Source organism: Cherax quadricarinatus, chromosome 6 (genome assembly GCF_038502225.1).
Source record: "Cherax quadricarinatus isolate ZL_2023a chromosome 6, ASM3850222v1, whole genome shotgun sequence".
NCBI lineage: Eukaryota > Metazoa > Arthropoda > Malacostraca > Decapoda > Parastacidae > Cherax > Cherax quadricarinatus.
This window is the reverse complement of record NC_091297.1, coordinates 28161606-28183184: the sequence shown is the minus strand read 5'-3', so window position 1 is coordinate 28183184 and position 21579 is coordinate 28161606. Positions and strand designations below refer to the sequence as shown.

The 21579-nt window shown below is 39.2% G+C and overlaps 1 protein-coding gene across 4 annotated transcripts in view; it reads left to right on the top strand.

Moving 5' to 3' along the window:
- The window catches only part of Grip128 (gamma-tubulin complex component 5), a 203977-nt gene that overhangs the window by 95166 nt on the left and 87232 nt on the right, over window positions 1–21579 (top strand). For all 4 annotated transcript variants that reach the window (XM_070081180.1, XM_070081159.1, XM_070081166.1 and 1 more), the window contains one exon: window positions 8160–8327. In XM_070081180.1, the coding sequence (XP_069937281.1) occupies window positions 8160–8327 (168 nt within the window). The remainder of the gene's footprint in view (window positions 1–8159; window positions 8328–21579) is intronic.

The window sequence follows — 21579 nt, the reverse complement described above, 5'->3', positions numbered from 1 at the left end:
TGTATACCTACCAACCTACTACCTAAGTATATATGTGAGCAGTATTTAGATAAAGGTAGGGAAGTTTTTATTGCATTTATGGATTTAGAAAAGGCATATGATAAAGTGGATAGGGAAGCAATGTGGCAGATGTTGCAAGTATATGGAATAGGTGGTAAGTTACTAAATGCTGTAAAGAGATTTTATGAGGATAGTGAGGCTCAGGTTAGGGTGTGTAGAAGAGAGGGAGACTATTTCCCGGTAAAAGTAGGTCTTAGACAGGGATGTGTGATGTCACCATGGTTGTTTAATATATTTATAGATAAGGTTGTAAAAGAAGTAAATGCTAGGGTGTTGGTGAGAGGGGTGGGCTTAAATTATGGGGAATCAGGTACATGCAAGATTTCAGGTACATCTTGCTACTTCTACTTACACTTGGGTCACACTACACATGTATGTACACATTTATATATTCACACTCATCTGAGTTTTCTTTGATTTTGTCTTAATAGTTCTTCTTATTGCTTTTCCTTTTATATCCATGGGGAAGTGGAACAGAATTCTTCCTCCGTAAGCCATGCGTGTTGTAAGAGGCAACTAAAATGCCAGGAGCAAGGGGCTAGTAACCCCTTCTCCTGTATATATTACTGGATGTAAAAGGAGAAACTTTCGTTTCTCCTTTTGGGCCACCCCGCCTCGGTGGGATGCAGCCGGTGTGTTGAAAGAAAGAAAGATCCATGGGGAAGTGGAATGAGAATCTTTCCTCTATAAGCCATGCGTGTTGTAAAAGTCAACTCAAATGCCTGGAACAGTGGGCTAGTAACCCCTTTTCCCATATAGCCTACTGGAAAGAAAAAGAAGAAAACCGTCAATGTGGGACATTTGAATGTGCATGGATGTTGTGCGAATGATAAGAAAGAGATGATTGCGGATGTTATGAATGAAAAGAAGCTGGATGTCCTGGCGTTAAGTGAAACAAAACTGAAGGGTGTAGGAGAGTTTCAGTGGGGAGAAATGAATGGGATTAAGTCAGGGGTTTCAAATAGAGTTATAGCTAAAGGAGTAGCAATAATGTTGAAGGATAAGCTATGGCAGGAAAAGAAGGAATATAAATGTATAAATTCAAGGATTATGTGGAGTAAAATAAGGGTTGGATGTGAAAAGTGGGTTATAATAAGCATTTATACACTTGGAGAAGAGAGAAGTGTAGATGAGAGAGAGAGATTTTGGGATATGTTGAGTGAGTGCATGGGGAGTTTTGAATCTAGTGAGAGAGTACTTGTGGTTGGGGATCTCAATGCTAAAGTGGGTAAAAATGTTGTGGAGGGAGTAGTAGGTAAATTTGGGGTGCCAGGGGTAAAGGAAAATTTCCCAAATTCCTTCTATTTTGTACCAACTGAGCCCACCAAAGTCACTGAGATTATAAAGTCACTTAAAAATAACTCATGGAACCTGTCTCATGTCCCACCATTATTGTACAAGCGAGCGGCCCATGTCCTTTCGCATGCTATTTCATTACTTTTTAACAAGTCACTAGAAACTAGCACCTTCCCGAAACTACTCAAGACAGCAAGGGTTACACCAATACATAAAGGTGGTGACCCTACAGATGTTAACAACTATAGGCCAATATCAGACTTACCATTGTTATCCAAAATCTTCGAGAAACTCGTGCACAGGAGACTGTATTCATTTATAACGGCACAAAACATACTCAACCCCTGCCAATTTGGATTCAGGAAAAATAAAAGCACTAATGATGCAATTGTAAAAATGCTAGATCTGCTTTACACAGCATTGGAAAATAAGGAATATCCACTAGGAATTTTTATTGACCTAAGAAAAGCTTTTGACACAGTAGACCATGGCATCCTACTCCACAATCTTGACCATTATGGTATAAGAGGCCATGCGCTTGCATATTTCAAATCCTACCTTACTAATAGGTATCAGTATGTCATCATTAAAGACACAGCATCATCAACACGGCCACTTGATACTGGAGTTCCGCAGGGAAGTGTCCTTGGACCCCTGCTCTTCCTCATTTACATCAATGATCTTCCAAACGTATCCCAACGCCTGAAACCCATTCTCTTTGCTGACAACATGACTTATGTCATCTTTCACCCTAATCTTGCCACCCTCAACACCATTGTTAATGAGGAGCTGCTCAAAATATTAACTTGGATGACAGCCAATAAACTTACACTTAACACTGACAAAACCTACTATACATGTATTATGTTTGGTAGCAGAGCAGGTGCTGTGCAACTAAACATTAAGATCGACAGCACTCTAATTGCCAGACATAATGAGGGCAAATTCCTAGGCCTATGCCTCGACAATCTGAATTTCAGCACCCATATCCAACACATATCAAAAAAAGTACCCAAAACAGTTGGGATTCTCTCCAAGATACGATACTACGTGCCGCAAAATGCCCTTCTCACACTATACCATTCACTCATTTATGCATACCTCACCTATGCTATTTGTGCTTGGGGATCAACTGCAGCAATACACCTAAAGCCAATAATAACTCAACAAAAAGCTGCAGTAAGAATAATCACTAAATTCCATCCCTGGCAACACCCCCCCCCCCCCACTCTTCTTAGGTCTAAACTTACTCCCTGTTCAGAACATCCACACTTACTACTGTGCAGTCTACATATACAGGACGTTAAAATCCAATATTAACCTTGACCTAAAATGCTTTCTTGATAGTTGTGACAGGACCCACAAGCATAACACCAGACACAAACATCTCTACGACATTCCCTCTGTCCGACTAAACCTTTACAAAAATTCAATGTATGTCAAAGGCCCTAAACTCTGGAACACCCTACCTGAAAACTCTAGAACTGCAGACACATTCATCACCTTCAAAACTACCGTTAGAAAACATCTTATCTCCCCGATACACCCCGACAACTAACTACATAAAAACCACCTGGTGGTTCACACTTACACTTTCACTCACTCACCCATTTGACTATAAGCACAGAAATACGTATCTTAATCTTAAAATAATGATTCCTAACTAGTCATAAGTTTGCCTGTGATACTCCAATATAGAAACTATGTATTGTGCCAAAACAAAAGCATTCACGTTGCTAAACACACAAACTAGTATTTAGACACTTAGTATTTAGTCAACTTACTCCACAATTTGTAATAATTTAGGGTTAAGAATCAATCTAAGTTTGCCCGAAATGCCTAGCCATGCTAGGTGTTCTAGTGGCCCCCTCTGTAATTTGTATTTTTATTACATGTAAACCACACAATAACCAAAATCTGTAAACCCCACATTGTAATCCTTATAGAGAATAAACTTTGATTTGATTTGATAATGAAAGTTTGTTAGATTATGTATTGGTGGATAAAAGGTTGATGGGTAGGCTTCAGGATGTACATGTTTATAGAGGGGCAACTGATATATCGGATCATTATTTAGTTGTAGCTACAGTTAGAGTAAGAGGTAGATGGGACAAAAGGAAATTGGCAACAACAAGTAAGAGAGAGGTGAAAGTGTATAAACTAAGGGAGGAGGAAGTTTGGGTGAGATATAAGCAACTATTGGCAGAAAGGTGGGGTAGTGCAAATATGAGTAGTGGGGGGTTTGAAGATAGTTGGAATAGTTTTAAAAATGCAGTATTAGAATTTGGGGCAGAAGTTTGTGGTTATAGGAGGGTGGGTGCAGGAGGAAAGAGGAGTGATTGGTGGAATGTTGAAGTAAAGGGTGTGATAAAAGAGAAAAACTTAGCTTATGAAAGGTTTTTACAAAGCAGAAGTGTTATAAGAAGAGCAGAGTATATGGAGAAAGGGAAGAGAGTGCAAAAGGAGTACAGACGATAGAATGGGAGAGGCACTGTCAAGAAATTTTGCAGAAAATAAGAAAAAAATTTAGAGTGAAATAAACAAGTTAAAGAAACCTAGGGAACAAATGGATTTGTCAGTTAACCCTTTCAGGGTCCGTCCCGTAGATCTACGGCTTTACGTTCAGGGTCCAAACCGTAGATCTACGCCATGAGCTCAGCTCACTCTGATAAACTGTGAGTGGTACATTTGGGCCTAGATATGAGAGAATACATCTATGTGGTATGTGTGCACCACATAAAACAGATCCTGCAGCACACTGTGCATAATGAGAGAAAAAAAATGAAATCATGATTTTTCGATTAAAACAGCAACTTTGCAGTGTTTTTTCGTATGTTTTTTATAGTTGTATTTGCGATTTCTTGGTCTCATTTGATAGAATGGAAGACATATTACAGAAATAGAGATGATTTTGATTGGTTTTAGCATTGGAAATGGCTTGAAACTGAGCTCAAAGTAGCGGAAATGTTAAATTTTTGCCGATATTCAAGAGTAAACAAACGACCTCACACGTCTAATACACATCAGCTGGTGGGTCTAATATACATTCACAAATATGGTGATGATATTTATACAATTATTACAGTATTGCATAACAGTAAATCTTCTATTTTTTGGTGTGAATAAAAATTCATTATGTGAATAAAAAATCAAAATGGAATTTATTTGTAAAGCCTCAAAACATAACTAATGAACAGAGGAAATGTTAGTTTAGTGCCAGGAATGCCTACATTGTTCATTCTGAACCCTATTTTGAAATTGGAATATTTTGAACTTTGTGTTAAATTGGCCAAATTAACAATTTCCGATCACTTTATTTTGTAGTTGAAACAGTTGACTTGGCGATTTCTTGTGCTCAATCGATAGAATAGAAGTAATACTAGTGAAATAGCTAAGAATTTGGTTGACTGGAATAATGTAATTGGCCTAAAATGGGAGTCAAAGTTGGCAAAATCGCCGATTCGTAAATATCGCTGACACATCAAAATTCGCGAGAGCATAATTTCGTCAATTTTCCACCAATTTTCGTACTTTTTGTTTTATTACCTTCACAAAAAGATTCTCTACGATTTCATAAGAAAAAATAACAAATTTTTTTTTTTGAAATATCTTGGACACTGGTGCGTGACTCCAGATTTGGGCCTTGGACCCTGAAAGGGTTAAAAATGGAGTAGGGGAGTTAGTAGATGGGAAGCTGGAGGTATTGGTAAATGGCGGGAATATCTTTAGTAACTTTTAAATATCGATGAAGAAAGGGTGGCGGTAATTTCGTGCACTGGCCAGGGAGGTATAACATCTTTTAGAAGTGAATAAGAGCAGGATGTGAGTGTGGGGGAGGTGCATGAGGCATTATGTAGAATGAAAGGGGGTAAAGCAGCTGGAACTGACAGGATCATAAGAGAAATGTTAAAAACAGGGCGGGGGATATAATGTTGGAGTTGTTGGTATTTTTGTTTAATAAATGTATTAAAGAGGGGAAGATACCTAGGGATTGGCAGAGAGTATGTATAGTTCCTTTATATAAAGGAAGGGGGACAAAAGAGATTGTAAAAATTATTGGGGAATAAGTTTAGCGAGTATACCAGGAAAAGTGTACGGTAGGGTTACTGTTGAAAGAATTAGAGGTAAGACAGAGAATAGAATTGCGGATGATCAAGGAGGCTTTAGAGTGGGTAGGGGATGTGTAGATCAGGTGTTTACATTGAAGCATATATGTGAACAGTATTTAGATAAAGGTAGGGAAGTTTTCATTGCATTTATGGATTTAGAAAAGCCATATGATAGTGGATAAGGGAGCAATGTGGCAGATGTTGCAAGTATATGGAATAGGTGGTAAATTAATAAATGCTGTAAAGAGTTTTTATGAGGATATTGAGGCTCGGGTTAAGGCGTGTAGGAGAGAGGGAGATTACTTCCCGGTAAAAGTAGGTCTTAGACAGGGATGTGTAATGTCACCATGGTTGTTTAATATATTTATTGATGAGGTTGTAAAAGAAGTAAATGCTAGGGTGTTGGTGAGAGGGGTGGGCTTAAATTATGGGGAATCAGGTATATTATGGGAGTTGACACAGTTACTTTTTGCTGATGATACTGTGGTTATGGGAGAGTCTAAAGAAAAGTTACAAAGATTAGTGGACGAGTTTGGGAGGGTATGTAAAGGTAGAAAGTTAAAAGTGAACATAGATAAGAGTAAGGTGATGAGGGTATGAAACAGTTTAGATAAAGAAAAATTGGATATCACATTGGAGAGAGGGAGTATGGAAGAATTGAATGTTTTCAGATATTTGGGAGTTAGGGTTTATGAAGGATGAGGTTAACCGTAGAATTGATGAAGGAAAAAGGTGAGTGGTGCATTGAAGTATATGTGGAGACAAAAAGCATTATCTATGGAGGCAAAGAAGGGAATGTATGAAAGTATAATGGTACCAACACTCATATATGGGTGTGAAGCTTGGGTTGTAAAGGCTGCAGTGATGAGGTGGTTGGAGGCAGTGGAGATGTCCTGTCTAAGGACAATGTGTGGTGTAAATATTATGCAGAGAATTCTGAGTGTAGAAATTAGTAGAAGGTGTGGAGTTAATAAAAGTATTAGTCAGAGGGCTGAAGAGAGGTTGTTGAGGTGGTTTGGTCATTTAGAAAGAATGGATCAAAGTAGAATGACATGGAGAGTGTATTAATCTGTAGGGGAAGGAAAGTGGGGTAGGGGTCGTCCTCGAAAAGGTTAGAGGGAGGGGGTAAAGGAGGTTTTTGTGGGCGAGGGGCTTGGGCTTCCAGCAAGCATGCGTGAGTGTGTTAAATAGGAGTGAATGGTTTTTGGGACCTGACAAGCTGTTGAGTGTGAGCAGGGTAATATTTAGTGAAGGGATTCATGGAAACTGGTTATTTTTATATAGCCAGACTTGAGTACTGGAAATAGGAGGGGTTTGGGATATTGGCAGTTTGGATGGATATGTTATACATATCTTTATATATGCTTCTAAATTGTTGTATCTGGGCACCTCGGCTAAGACAGTGATTATGTATGAGTGAGATGAAAGTGTTGAATGATGATGAAAGTATTTTCTTTTTGGGGATTTTCTTTCTTTTTGGGTCACCCTGCCTCAGTTGGAGATGGCCGACTTATTAAAAAAAAAAAGGCTTAATTTAATTCTTTTGTTGCAGTAGCTAATTATTTTTTTTTTTTTTTAAGATGTATTTTAAGATGGCAAGTAATTATTGAAGGTATGTGTGCATTGAGAGGAGTCTTCTGGACTGTGAATTGGTGGTTGTTAAAAGGTTGAAGAACAGGCTTCTGAACATTCATGTTTTTAGAGAGAGTGATATGTCAGATCCTTATTTAATGTTAGTTATAGTAAGAGTGAAAGTAAGATGGAGTACAAGGAATGAGTTAAGAAGAAGGAAAGTTTGGGAGAGGTATGAGCAAGTGTTGGCAGAAAATTGAGCTAGTGAAAAATAAAATGAGAAAGTTCTTATTGGAAAGTGAGTGTAGGAAGCATGAGGAATGATAGGTGGAATGATATAAAATGTGAGAAAAAGTTAACATATTAAATGCTTTATAATGCAATAATAAGACAAGGAAAGTGGATTGTATGGAGAGGAAAAAAGAGAGTTATTAAGTGTTGTGGGAGAACAAAAGAACAGGCTAGAGTATGGATGAGTTAATACCCAAAATGCATGCTAGTGGCTTTCTTTTGTGTTTAACAATGTTTTATATTACATGTAAACTACATTTTGTATACTACACAAAGAAATAAAATTTGTTTTAAATTTGCCTGAGGAAGGAGAGAAAAGTGAGAAAGCCTAGAAAACAAATGGACTTGGCAGTTGATGGATGGTGATGTGTAGATACTGGAGAAGTGTAATATGTACATGTATTTTGAGCTAATTGTGTAAGTTCTAATTAAAAATGACACACCAATGAAGTGAAGCATATTTTTTGTCTGGTCTTATTCTCAAAGTTACTTAGCAGAAAAACAGAATTCATGTTCTGTTTTCACTTTGTAAATACCCCTTCCAATGAGAGTACTTAATCCCAACTTCTTAGTATAAATCAGTCATATTAAGTATTTCATATGGAGAAAACACTAAATGAGGTCACCTTTTCAAAGAAATAAAGGGCATAGAGGAAGCAGTGATACAGGTAAAAATAACGCTGTTGGATATGTGAAACTTAACTGTCATGCACTTGACAAAATAACTATAGTTTCTTTGGAGAAAATGGTTATAATGTTTCATGGTGTGTGACATGGTCAAGTTGGCTTTTATCTTGAAAGCATTTATCAAACCTTTATAAATATTTGCAGGTTGTTGGGTACTTTGTGCGAGGGCGTGGAGAGTGCCAGTGACTCTGGCATACGAGGAGTATTATTGAGGTTGCTACTTCACAGTCTTCGTCATTACCTGAGTATCATCCACAGCTGGCTGCTACATGGTACACTTGTTGACCATGCTCAAGAATTTATCATTCAGAGGTAGGTATATTTATAATTGCAGTGAACTTATCCATATTCCCAATAGATATAGAGCACTGTATTTATTTTTTAACAAATCATCCATCTTCTACTGAGGCAGGGTGACCCCAAAAAAGAAGAAGCACTTTCACCATTACTTACTTCATCATTGTCTTGCCAGAGGGGCACCAGTACTACAGTTCAAAACAGCAAATATCCCCACCCCTTCTTCAAAGTGCAGGCACTGTACTTCACACCTCCAGGATGCAGGTCCGGCTAACCAGTTTCCCTGAATCCCTTCATAAATGTTACCATGCTCACACTCCAACGGCACGTCAAGCCATAAAACAGCACTTTCCTCCACTCCTATCGAACACACTCACTCACACTTGCTGGATGTCCCAGCCCCTTGCATACAAAACCTCGTTTTCCCCCACCCTCCAACCTTTCCTAGGACAACTCCTAGCCTGCCTTCCTTCCTCTACAGATTTATAAGCTAATCTAATTTAACCTATATGTATTGTTAACCACTAATTATGAAAGTACATAAATAGGCAACTTGCATCTGACAGCAGAGAAAATATTCTTAACTGCTTAAATCATTAGTCAGCCGAAGTTCTATGTAGATGTTAAAGGATAGGAGGAATAATTTATTATTATTACACATTCACCCATACATTCATACCAGCTCCATATACAGTGGAACCTTGACATAGGAGTTTAATCCATTCCAGGAGCTAGCTCATAACTCAATTTACTTGTATATCAAATTCATTTTCCTAATTTAAATTAATTGAAAAGCCATTAATTCGTTCCTGGACTTTGGAGAGACGAGAAAAAATACTTGAATATTCAATTCAATTCAAGTTTATTCTCTATAAGGGTTACAATGTGGGGTTTACAGGTTTTGGGTATTGTGTGGTTTACATGTTATAAAATACTAATTATAGAGGGGGCCACTAGGACACCTAGCCTGGCTAGGCATTTCGAGCAGACTTAGATTAATTCTTAACATTAAATCCTTACAGATTATGGTATTAAGGCTAAGTGACTACATCATAATTTGTGAGTTTAGCAATATGAATACTTTTGTTTTGACACAATACAAAGTGTCTATATTGGAGTATCATAGGCAAACTTATGACTAGTTAGGATTTATTATTTTAAGATTAAGATTAGTATTTCTGGGTTTATAGTCAGTGGGTGAGTGAGTGTAATTGTGAACCACCAGGTGGTTATCATGTAGTTAGTTGTCGGGGTGGATCAGGGAGATAAGATGTTTTCTAACTGTAGTTTTGAAAGTGATGAATGTGTCTGCAGTTCTAGAGTTTTCAAGTAGGGTGTTCCAGATTTTAGGTCCTTTGAAATACATTGAATTTTTGTAAAGGTTTAGTCGAACACGGGGAATGTCATAGAGATGTTTGTGTCTGGTGTTATGTTTGTGGATCCTGTCACAACTATCAAGAAAGCATTTTAGGTCAAGGTTAATATTGGAATTTAAGGTCCTGTAGATATAGATTGCACAGTAGTAAGTGTGGATGTTCTGAACAGGGAGTAAGTTTAGATCTATGAAGAGTGGGGGGGGATGGGATTTAGTGATTATTCTTACTGCGGCTTCTTGTTGGATTATTATTGGCTTTAGGTGTGTTGCTGCAGTTGAACCCCAAGCACAGATAGCATAGGTGAGGTATGGATATATAAGTGAATGGTATAGTATGAGAAGTGCAGTTTGCGGCACGTAGTGTCGTATCTTGGAGAGGATCCCCACCGTTTTGGATACTTTTTTTGTTATGTGTTGGATATGGGTGCTGAAATTTAGGTTTTTGTCGAGGTATAGGCCAAGGAATTTGCCCTCATTATGTCTGGCAATTAGAGTGTTGTCGATCTTAATGTTAAGTTGCGCAACACCTGCTCTGCTACCAAACATAATATAGTAGGTTTTGCCAGTGTTAAGTGTAAGTTTATTGGCTGTCATCCAAGTCGATATTTTGAGCAGCTCCTCGTTAACAATGGTGTTGAGGGTGGCAAGATTAGGGTGGGAGATGACATAAGTCATGTTGTCAGGTGTTGGGATATGTTTGGAAGATCATTGATGTAAATGAGGAAGAGCAGGGGTCCAAGGACATTTCCCTACAGAACTCCAGTATCAAGTGGCCGTATTGATGAGGCTGTCTTTAATGGTGACATACTGATACCTATTAGAAAGGTAGGATTTAAAATATGCAAGCACATGGCCTCTTATACCATAGTGGTCAAGTTTGTGGAGTAGGATGCCGTGGTCTACTGTGCCAAACGCTTTTCTTAGGCCAATAAAAATTCCTAGTGGATATTCCTTATTTTCCAATGCTGTGTAAAGCAGGTCTAGCATTTTTATAATTGCATCATTAGTGCTTTTATTTTTCCTGAATCCAAATTGGCAGGGGTTGAGTATGTTTTGTGCCGTTATAAATGAATACAGTCTCCTGTGCACGAGTTTCTCGAAGATTTTGGATAGCAATGGTAAGTTTGATATGACACTGTTATTTATTTATTTATTTATTTATTTATTTATTTAGTAATTTGAGCATACATACAGAGGTACAAAAAAATACAGGTAAGAGCAGCATGCCAAAGCCACTTGTATGCATAGCATTATGGGCTAGCTTAAGATTAACTAAGCAATGATGTAATCAGTGATAAAACATTATTGTAAACAGATAACAATAAAGCACAAATGAGTATTACAAAGACAGGTCATATGGTTGCATGCATTGCTGTACATTCAGTCGAATGGAGTATTCTGTTAGGTAGTGTATTTAAAAAATAACAAAGTTAGATTGGGTCTTAGGTTTAACATTTATGTGATATAATTGTGAGAAACATTTAAGATATACAATTTATAAGGTTCAGTTATTCAGTATTTATTTGGTTTTGGGTGAGTAAGTGATCTTTGAGAAGAGACTTGAATTTATTAACAGGTAGTGTTTCTTTTATATTTACAGGTAATGAATTCCAGATTTTAGGGCCTTTTATGTGCATTGAGTTTTTGCATAGCGTGAGATGGACACAAGGAATATCAAAGAGTGATCTGTGCCTTGTGTTATGGTCATGTGTTCTGTTGAGGTTGGCAAGGAGATGTTTGAGGGGAGGGTTAATATCAGAGTTAAGTGTTCTATGTATGTAATAGGTTCAGTAATAAGTATGGATGTTTTGTATGGTGAGTAGGTTTAGTGTTTTGAATATTGGTGGAGTGTGCTGCCTGTGGTGGGAATTTGTTATCATTCTGACTGCAGCCTTTTGTTGGGTAATTAGTGGTCTGAGATGGTTAATTGTTGTTGAGCCCCATGCACAAATTCCATAGGTGAGATAGGGGTAAATAAGAGAGATATAGGGCCAGGAGGGCTGACTGTGGAACATAGTACCGTATCTTCAATAGTATGCCTACGGTCTTGGAAATTTTCTTAGAAATTTGTTGTATATGTGTATGAAATTTGAGTCTATTATCAAGGTGGATTCCTAAGAATTTTCCCTCTGTTAGCTTTGTGATAGGTGATCCGTTTATCATTATGTTAAGAGGGACATCTGTAGCTCTGTTACCAAACTGAATGAAGTAGGTTTTGTCAATGTTTAGTGTAAGTTTGTTAGTCCTCATCCAGGTAGATATTTTCTGTAATTCAGTATTTACAGTATTGGCTAGCATGACTGGGCTCGGGTGAGAGAAGACGTTTGTAGTGTCATCTGCAAATAGTGTGAGTTTGAGTAATTGCGATGCATTTGGTAGGTCATTTATGTATAGGAGAAAGAGAAGAGGGCCAAGGACACTTCCCTGTGGGACACCAACTGTAACTGGTTGTGGGGAAGAGTTTGCCCCATTTGCGTACACATACATATTATACTTATAAAGATACACAACATATCCCTCCAAACTGCCAATATCCTAAACCCCTCCTTTAAAGTGCAGGCATTGTACTTCCCATTTCCAGGACTATCATTATTATTATTATTAATTTTGGGAAACTGAAGCTCTATCATTATTATAATAATACAGTAGACCTCCATTAAAGAATTGCGGCACAATTTTATGTAACACATTGTATAATTAATTTAACACGGTTCAGTTTGTGCGAAGGAAAAAAAAATTCTTTTGCTCAAGCGGCTGCCTTGTTGTGGAGCTGCCGAGGAGCCATCCCGCCATCCCCTGCCACTCCCTGACATCACCCCACCATCCCAGCATTCATAATTCATACGTGTCCAGTCCAGTCTTTCTCTGCTACAAGACAGCTGTCTTTGTGAATTGTGTTATATTTTAATTTCTATATCTTGTATCTCCCAAGCAATCATGACACCCAGTAGCCATACTAGTGTTGCTGAAAGTGGCATGAAGAGGTATAAGCACTTTAGTCTTAGAATTAGCAAAGAAACAAAGATATTAGACAAGAGATAACCTGTAGCTATAATGAAGCGTTACTTTGTATACAGAAAAAGAGGTAAACATGAGTTTGACTGACTTATTGAATGACTGAATGACTTGAGTGACTTACTGAATGACTTGACTGACTTACTGAATGACTTGACTGACTTACTGAGTGACTTGACTGACTGACTGAATGACTTGACTGATTGACTTACTGGATGACCTGACTGACTTACTGAGTGACCTGACTGACTGACTGAGTGACTTGACTGACTGACTGAATGACTTGACTGACTTACTGAGTGACCTGACTGACTGACTGAGTGACTTGACTGACTTACTGAGTGACTGGACTGTAATAATATTATAATATTATTACTATTATTATTATTATATTATTATTATTGTTAATTTAGGGAACTGGAGCACAGATCCAATTCCCTAGATCAAGAGCCCCTCACCAGCATCAAGGAACCTTGACACTGGTGAGGGGCTCTTGATCTAGGAAATTGGACCTGTGCTCTAGTTACTTAATAATAATAATAATTATTATTTTTATTATAATAACAAATGCCACCAACTCAGTTCACTGTTCACCTTGCTGTGGGAGCAGTTTTCTCATGTTGTGCTTGCATTTTTGACAGTCATTTGGCCAAATTTTGTTTTTCTAAGCATGGGTCCTAAGAAAATAAGTGTAAAGGACAGTGCTGAGAAGAAAAAAGAGAATGATTTCCATGGAATTAAAGCATGAAATCATAGATAAACAAGCAAGGTGTCCAGGTTTTGAGTTGAGGGGGAAGAGGGGGGGGTAGCTGGTTCATAACTCAGCAAAAAATTGACCCAGGGATGGCTCATATCTCAAAAAGCTCGTACATTGGGACACTCATAAGTTAAGGTTCCACTGTATATTCTTTGTAATCCTTAATACAGTAGGGCCCCGCTTTTCGGCATTTCGCCTTATGGCATTCCGCTAATACAGCGATCTCAAATTATGACCAAAATTTTCTATACAGTGAGTGGTCTTTCAAATACGGCATGCGCCACCTGGTTTGTTTACGTTCTCCATGAGCACATCTCTCTATGTAATAACAATCACTCTTGGGTGCATTAACCCTTTCAGGGTCCAAGGCCAAAATCTGAAGTCACGCACCAGTGTCCAAGAAATTTTGAAAAAAAAAAAAAAATTATTTTTTCTTACAGAATTAAAGAGCATATTTTTGTGAAGGTAATAAAACAAAAAAAATAGAATCTGATCAGTACTTACCGAGATACAGTGCCAAGAAGTTTGTAGAAAATGATGTGGTGGCGGCAACATCGACGAATTCCACATACGCGTATTATATTATTCTGTTGTTTTAGTTGTTTTTTCTTTTCTTTTCCAATTTTTTTCTATTCCTACTAACATTTGGGGCCTGAGAGACCAATACTGTATATAATTGATATATATATACTCACTGTATTGAACACAATAACCGCACTAAAGTTATTATCATATTATTGTTTACCACTGTTGTTTATTACAATAAACATGCACAAATATTGTATAATACTAATGTTCTATCATATATTTACATATTTACAATCACTGGACATGGTTTTAGAACTGCTGGAGCTTGTGGAACTCCTTGAAACAAGGCACCATGAACAGAGGCACCTTACATTCCTCACACATAAACCGAGTGTCTTTGCGTCTTTGTTGCCGTCGTTTTGTTTGTGCACAGACAATGCATCTCTTCTGAGCAAATTTCTTTTGAGTTGAAGGAAGCTGTATTATGAAATGATCACCTTCTTTCCTCAAACGCTTGGGTATATTGTGATGAATTCGAGGACCATGTTGTATTGCAGGTGTTGTTACCTGGTACTTCATTATGAGTTGTCTGACAACAGACAAACAAAATTCACCATACGGTGGTCTGTTACCAGTCTTTATTTGGTACATATTATATGCATTCAGCATTGAAATGTCCATGAGATGGAAGAAAAGTTTCATGTACCACTTGTAACTCTTACGAACACAGTCAACGAAACCAATCTGCATGTCACACATGTCAACCAAGCGCATGTTTTGTGTATAATCAATCAGTCACTGGTTTTCGAATACGTTCATTAGTCACTCGATCAACTTTGCCACTGTCTTGCATTTCATTACGGTGAATGGTTGTCAACAATGTGACATCTCGTTTGTCATGCCACCGTAATGCCATGATGTCATTGGCAGTAAACACCTGCACGTCATCACCACGAACACCTGCGTTGAGCCTGGGCATATGTTTACGATTAGAACGCACTGTGCCACACACATCTGTCTTGTTCACTCGCATGAAATCACTGAGTAATGGGCTTGTGTACCAGTTATCGGTATATAATGTATGGCCCTTACCAAGATAAGGTGCCATCATGTTTCTCACTACGTCACCTGATATACCCAATAACATCTTGGTATCTTTCAATGTTTTACTACCCGTGTATACAACAATATCCAACACCAGGCCACTGTCACAATCACAGAGTACAAACAATTTTATACCAAAGCGGTTCCTCTTGCTCGGTATATACTGCTTGAATGACAGTCTACCTTTGAACAAAATCAAAGACTCGTCAATTACAAGATTCTTGAATGGATAAAAGTATATCCTGAACTTTTGTTTGAGATACATGAAAACATTTCTAATCTTGTATAACCTGTCACTTCTGTCAGGCCTGGTTTTGTCAGAGAAGTGCAACATACGTAACAGTAAGATAAACCTGTTCACTGGTATTATTTCACTGAAGGATGGGGTACAAATTAGCCGATCTGTGGACCAGTATGCTTTTATATTATGCTTATAGACGTGAGGCATAAGCATTATTGTTGCAAAAAGCAAATACATTTCTGCAACAGTCGTCTCTTTCCACCTGTGTAGTCTTGACTGTGGTGATAAGATCGTATTTGCCATGGTGTACTGAAAATACTTATTACTTTCCCTGACAATAATTTCCATCAATGGCTGGTCAAAGAATAATTCAAAGAATTCCAGTTCATTGGCCGTGGTTCCAAGGGGACAGGTAGGTAGAATTCCACTTTGAGAGTCATCAAAGTGGTGAGGGCTGGGAACAAAATTGGGATTTTGCTGCCAATCCCAGATACGGTTTGCTGGTGGATACTGGACATCATAGGCTGGTTGTACGGGTGGTTGTGGCGGGCTGGTGGGTGACGCTCCGCTTTGTCCTTGAACTGACGAGTCAGCAGCGTGGGTCCCCGCGTGGCACAGCGAGTCACGCATGACGGTGCCACTACCACCACCAGCCCCACTAACACCATCCACTGATGCCTGTGGCCCATCCATGCCAAGTGTAGCCACATCATCCTCACTATCACTACCTAAAACGGGTGTAGGGCCACGGGATGTACTCTGGGATGTACTCCGGGATGTACTCCGTCCCCTGGGCACAGCATAGGGTACACTACCCGAGCGCATGCGGCAGTGAACATACCGACGCTTCACTGGTGAATATGTTTCCTCACTATCACTACTCGAATGATCGTCGAGCGCAATAAAATCACAATCCACGTCAGAATCATCGTCATTACTGAAGTCAGAGGCCAGGCCACGGGAAAATATTAGTTTTCTCTTACGTTTAGGAACACCCGACCGTGAGTCACGAGTGCCCACACCAGAGGTAGAAGGTCGAGGATCGTCGGGGTTTTCTGCACTATTATCGATATCCTGGTCATTATTTTCGGTCACTAACTTATCAAAGCCGTAGAATTCGTCTTCATTTCCACTTCCATCAGTGTCAGAACTATCAGACAGGAAGAGGAGAGTCCCAGTTTTCCGGGGAGTGAGAGCTGACTTGCGACGAGGCATGGTGAACAAGGGTGACTGAGCCAGCGTTCCCACAATGCTATGCAGGCGCCTAGATTTTTTGTTTATGGCGCACACCCACGGCGCAGACCCATTCTCTCATATGTAGGCCTATGAGTGCTTTCGCGCTAAATTTGACGGCGCTAGAATTTTGGCGTAGATCTACGGTTTGGACACTCACCGACCAGCCGTAGATCTACGGGACGGACCCTGAAAGGGTTAAATGACTTATTTTACGTCAATATAGACTTCTTCATTGATCCATCTATGATATTTTCTTCAAAATTATATAAGAAACACGTTACATAGCATATAAACATGCTGTTTATATGCTATGGAGGTGTGGTTGCTGGGCAGAGGGAAAATGTTAGGTAATACTGTACAGTGGACCCCCGCCTTTTGGCAGCCGCTACTTTCGTGAAATCCGACTTTGGGCAACTTTTTTCAGCAAAATATAGCCTCACGGTTCATGATTGGCTTAGTGATTCAGCGACTGTCTGGTATGCGTTGGAGCAGCATCCCAGTGTCAGCGCGCACACAAAGCCAGTCTCCCGCACCATTCACACTCATTGTGCCATTGTTTATCAGCAAGTGACCATCACCCCACGGGTTCATACAATACATTTCATAATAATCCATTGTTTTTTGTGCTTGCAACTGCTAATTAAGCCACCATGGGTCCAAAGAAAGCTCCTAGTACCAGGCCTTTGGTAAAGAAGGAAAGAAACATGATAAAATTCAAGAAAAAACTCGTTGCAAAGTACCAAAGTGGAGGACAAAGAGAGAGGGGAGAATGTGCCTTCTTCAGTGATTCTACAATATGCACGATACTAAAGCAGCAGGTATTGATAAAGGCTATAGCGCCAGCCAGTGATGAAGTGTAGCATTAACACTGTAGCAAGTAAGTTAACGATTAAGCGATAGAAAAACTACACGAAAGTAACTCTCCAATGTTGGTGGAGGTGTATAGGGCCACTGAGCATATGCTGCCCTGCTATCTTCCACCACCCTTAACCTCTGCCAGCATCTCCTCCATCAAACTAATTAAACTAACATCTCCTCCACGGTAAGTGTAAATATTTCTTGCCTATAAATTCATTGATTTACGTAAAGCTTTTGATAGTGTTGACCATGACTTGCTCCACATAAAATTGACGCACTGTGGTATAAGAGGGCACTCCCTCAACTACCTAAAGTCATTCCTCAGCAACAGAAGCCAATATGTGTACACAAATGGAGCAAACTCTTCCACACAGCCAGTTACAGTTGGTGTCCCACAGGGAAGTGTCCTTGGCCCTCGTCTCTTTCTCGTTTACATAAATGACCTACCAAATGCATCGCAACTACTCAAACCCACACTATTTGCAGATGACACTACATACGTCTTCTCTCACCCGAGCCCAGTCATGCTAGCCAATACTGTGAATACCGAATTACAGAAAATATCTACCTGGATGAGGACTAACAAACTAACTCTCAACATTGGCAAAACCTACTTCATTCAGTTTGGTAACCGAGCTACAGATGTCCCTCATAACATAATGATAAATGTATCACCTGTCACAAAGCTCACACAGGGAAAATTCTTAGGAATCCACCTTGATAATAGACTCAAATTCCAAATACATATACATATTATTTTATTATCACACTGGCCGATTCCCTCCAAGGCAGGGTGGCCCGAAAAAGAAAAACTTTCACCATCATTGACTTCATCACTGTCTTGCCAGAAGGGTGCTTTACACTACAGTTTTTAAACTGCAACATTAACACCCCTCCTTCAGAGTGCAGGCACTGTACTTCCCATCTCCAGGACTCAAGTCCGGCCTGCCGGTTTCCCTGAATCCCTTCATAAATGTTACTTTGCTCACACTCCAACAGCACGTCAAGTATTAAAAACCATTTGTCTCCATTCACTCCTATCAAACACGCTCACGCATGCCTGCTGGAAGTCCAAGCCCCTCACACACAAAACCTCCTTTACCCCCTCCCTCCAACCTTTCCTAGGCCGACCCCTACCCCGCCTTCCTTCCGCTACAGACTGATACACTCTTGAAGTCATTCTGTTTTGCTCCATTCTCTCTACATGTCCGAACCACCTCAACAACCCTTCCTCAGCCCTGTGGACAACAGTTTTGGTAATCCCGCACCTCCTCCTAACTTCCAAACTACGAATTCTCTGCATTATATTCACACCACACATTGCCCTCAGACATGACATCTCCACTGCCTCCAGCCTTCTCCTCGCTGCAACATTCATCACCCATGCTTCACACCCATATAAGAGCGTTGGTAAAACTATACTCTCATACATTCCTCTCTTTGCCTCCAAGGACAAAGTTCTTTGTCTCCACAGACTCCTAAGTGCACCACTCACTCTTTTTCCCTCATCAATTCTATGATTCACCTCATCTTTCATAGACCCATCTGCTGACACGTCCACTCCCAAATATCTGAATACGTTCACCTCCTCCATACTCTCTCCCTCCAATCTGATATTCAATCTTTCATCACCTAATCTTTTTGTTATCCTCATAACCTTACTCTTTCCTGTATTCACCTTTAATTTTCTTCTTTTGCACACCCTACCAAATTCATCCACCAATCTCTGCAACTTCTCTTCAGAATCTCCCAAGAGCACAGTGTCATCAGCAAAGAGCAGCTGTGACAACTCCCACTTTGTGTGTGATTCTTTATCTTTTAACTCCACGCCTCTTGCCAAGACCCTCGCATTTACTTCTCTTACAACCCCATCTATAAATATATTAAACAACCACGGTGACATCACACATCCTTGTCTAAGGCCTACTTTTACTGGGAAAAACTTTCCCTCTTTCCTACATACTCTAACTTGAGCCTCACTATCCTCGTAAAAACTCTTCACTGCTTTCAGTAACCTACCTCCTACACCATACACTTGCAACATCTGCCACATTGCCCCCCTATCCACCCTGTCATACGCCTTTTCCAAATCCATAAATGCCACAAAGACCTCTTTAGCCTTATCTAAATACTGTTCACTTATATGTTTCACTGTAAACACCTGGTCCACACACCCCCTACCTTTCCTAAAGCCTCCTTGTTCATCTGCTATCCTATTTTCCATCTTACTCTTAATTCTTTCAATTATAACTCTACCATATACTTTACCAGGTATACTCAACAGACTTATCCCCCTATAATTTTTGCACTCTCTTTTATCCCCTTTGCCTTTATACAAAGGAACTATGCATGCTCTCTGCCAATCCCTAGGTACCTTACCCTCTTCCATACATTTATTAACCCTTTGACTGTCGCAACCCCCAATCCTGAGGTGTCTCCTGGTGTCGCAAAATTTAAAAAAAAAAAAATATTTTTTCTTATGAAATGATAGAGAATCTTTTCCCGATTGTAATGACATCAAAAAAACGAAATTTGATGGAAAACTGACGGAATTATGCTCTCGCGAAGTTAGCGACCTCGGCGCTGTTTACAAATCGGCGATTTCGCCCACTTTGAGCCCTATTTTCGGCTAATTCCATTGTTCCAGTCGCCCAACCTCATAGCTATTTCTTTAGAACTCCATTTTTTCTATCGATTGAGTACAAGAAACTGCCCATTTACTGATTTCAACTACCTAATAATGTGGTCAGAAATTTGCAATTTGGCCAATTTCACGAAAACTAAAAAATATGACAATTTCAAAATAAGGTCCAGAATGAACAATGCAGACATTCCAGGCTCTAAAATAACGTTTTCTTTGTTCATCAGTCACGTCTCCAGGCCCCTCTGATATTACTCTTGCTTTCTATTTTGAATTTTTATTCAAACAAAAAATATTAGACTTACTATTATGCAGACTACTGCAATACTGTAATAATTGTATAAATAACATCAACCCATTCATGACTGCATATTAGAATGGCTAGTTGGACATTTATTGGACAATGGCATCATTTGTTTACTTTTGAACATTGGCAAAAATCAAACATTTCCCCTACTTTGAGCTCCATTTCTAGGTTCTTTTTATAGTAAAATCAATCAAAAACACCTCTATTTCTGTAACATGTTTTCCATTCTATCAAATGAGACCAAGAAAACGAGAATACAACCATAAATACTATACGAAAATAGACCACAAAGTCGGCATTTTAATTAAAAAAAATGGTCGGAGTTTTTTTTTTCTCATTATGCACTGCGTGCTCCAGGATTTTTTTTATATGGTGCACACTGACCACACAGACCCATTCTCTCACATGTGGGCCTACCAGCTTTCTCCTGCTTGATTTGAAGCCGCTAGAATTTATGAGTATATATACGTCAAACACGGCACCTCGTAAAACGTATATATACGGCCGCGACAGTCAAAGGGTTAAATAATTGCACCAACCACTCAAAAACTATATCCCCACCTGCTTTTAACATTTCTATCTTTATCCTATCAATCTCAGCTGCCTTACCCCCTTTCATTTTACCTACTGCCTCACGAACTTCCCCCACACTCACAACTGGCTCTTCCTCACTCCTACAAGATGTTATTCCTCCTTGCCCTATACATGAAATCACAGCTTCCCTATCTTCATCAACATTTAACAATTCCTCAAAATATTCCCTCCATCTTCCCAATACCTCTAACTCTCCATTTAATAACTCTCCTCTCCTATTTTTAACTGACAAATCCATTTGTTCTCTAGGCTTTCTTAACTTGTTAATCTCACTCCAAAACTTTTTCTTATTTTCAACAAAATTTGTTGATAACAGCTCACCCACTCTCTCATTTGCTCTCTTTTTACATTGCTTCACCACTCTCTTAACCTCTCTCTTTTTCTCCATATACTCTTCCCTCCTTGCATCACTTCTACATATACATGTACAACAAATTTCCAAGAAAATTTCCAAGACCGTAGGCATACTATCGAAGATACGGTGCTATGTTCCACAGTCAGCCTTCCTGGCCCTATATCACTCGCTTATTTACCCCTATCTCACCTATGGAATTTGTGCATGGGGCTCATCAACAATAAACCATCTCAGAACATTAATTACCCAGCAAAAG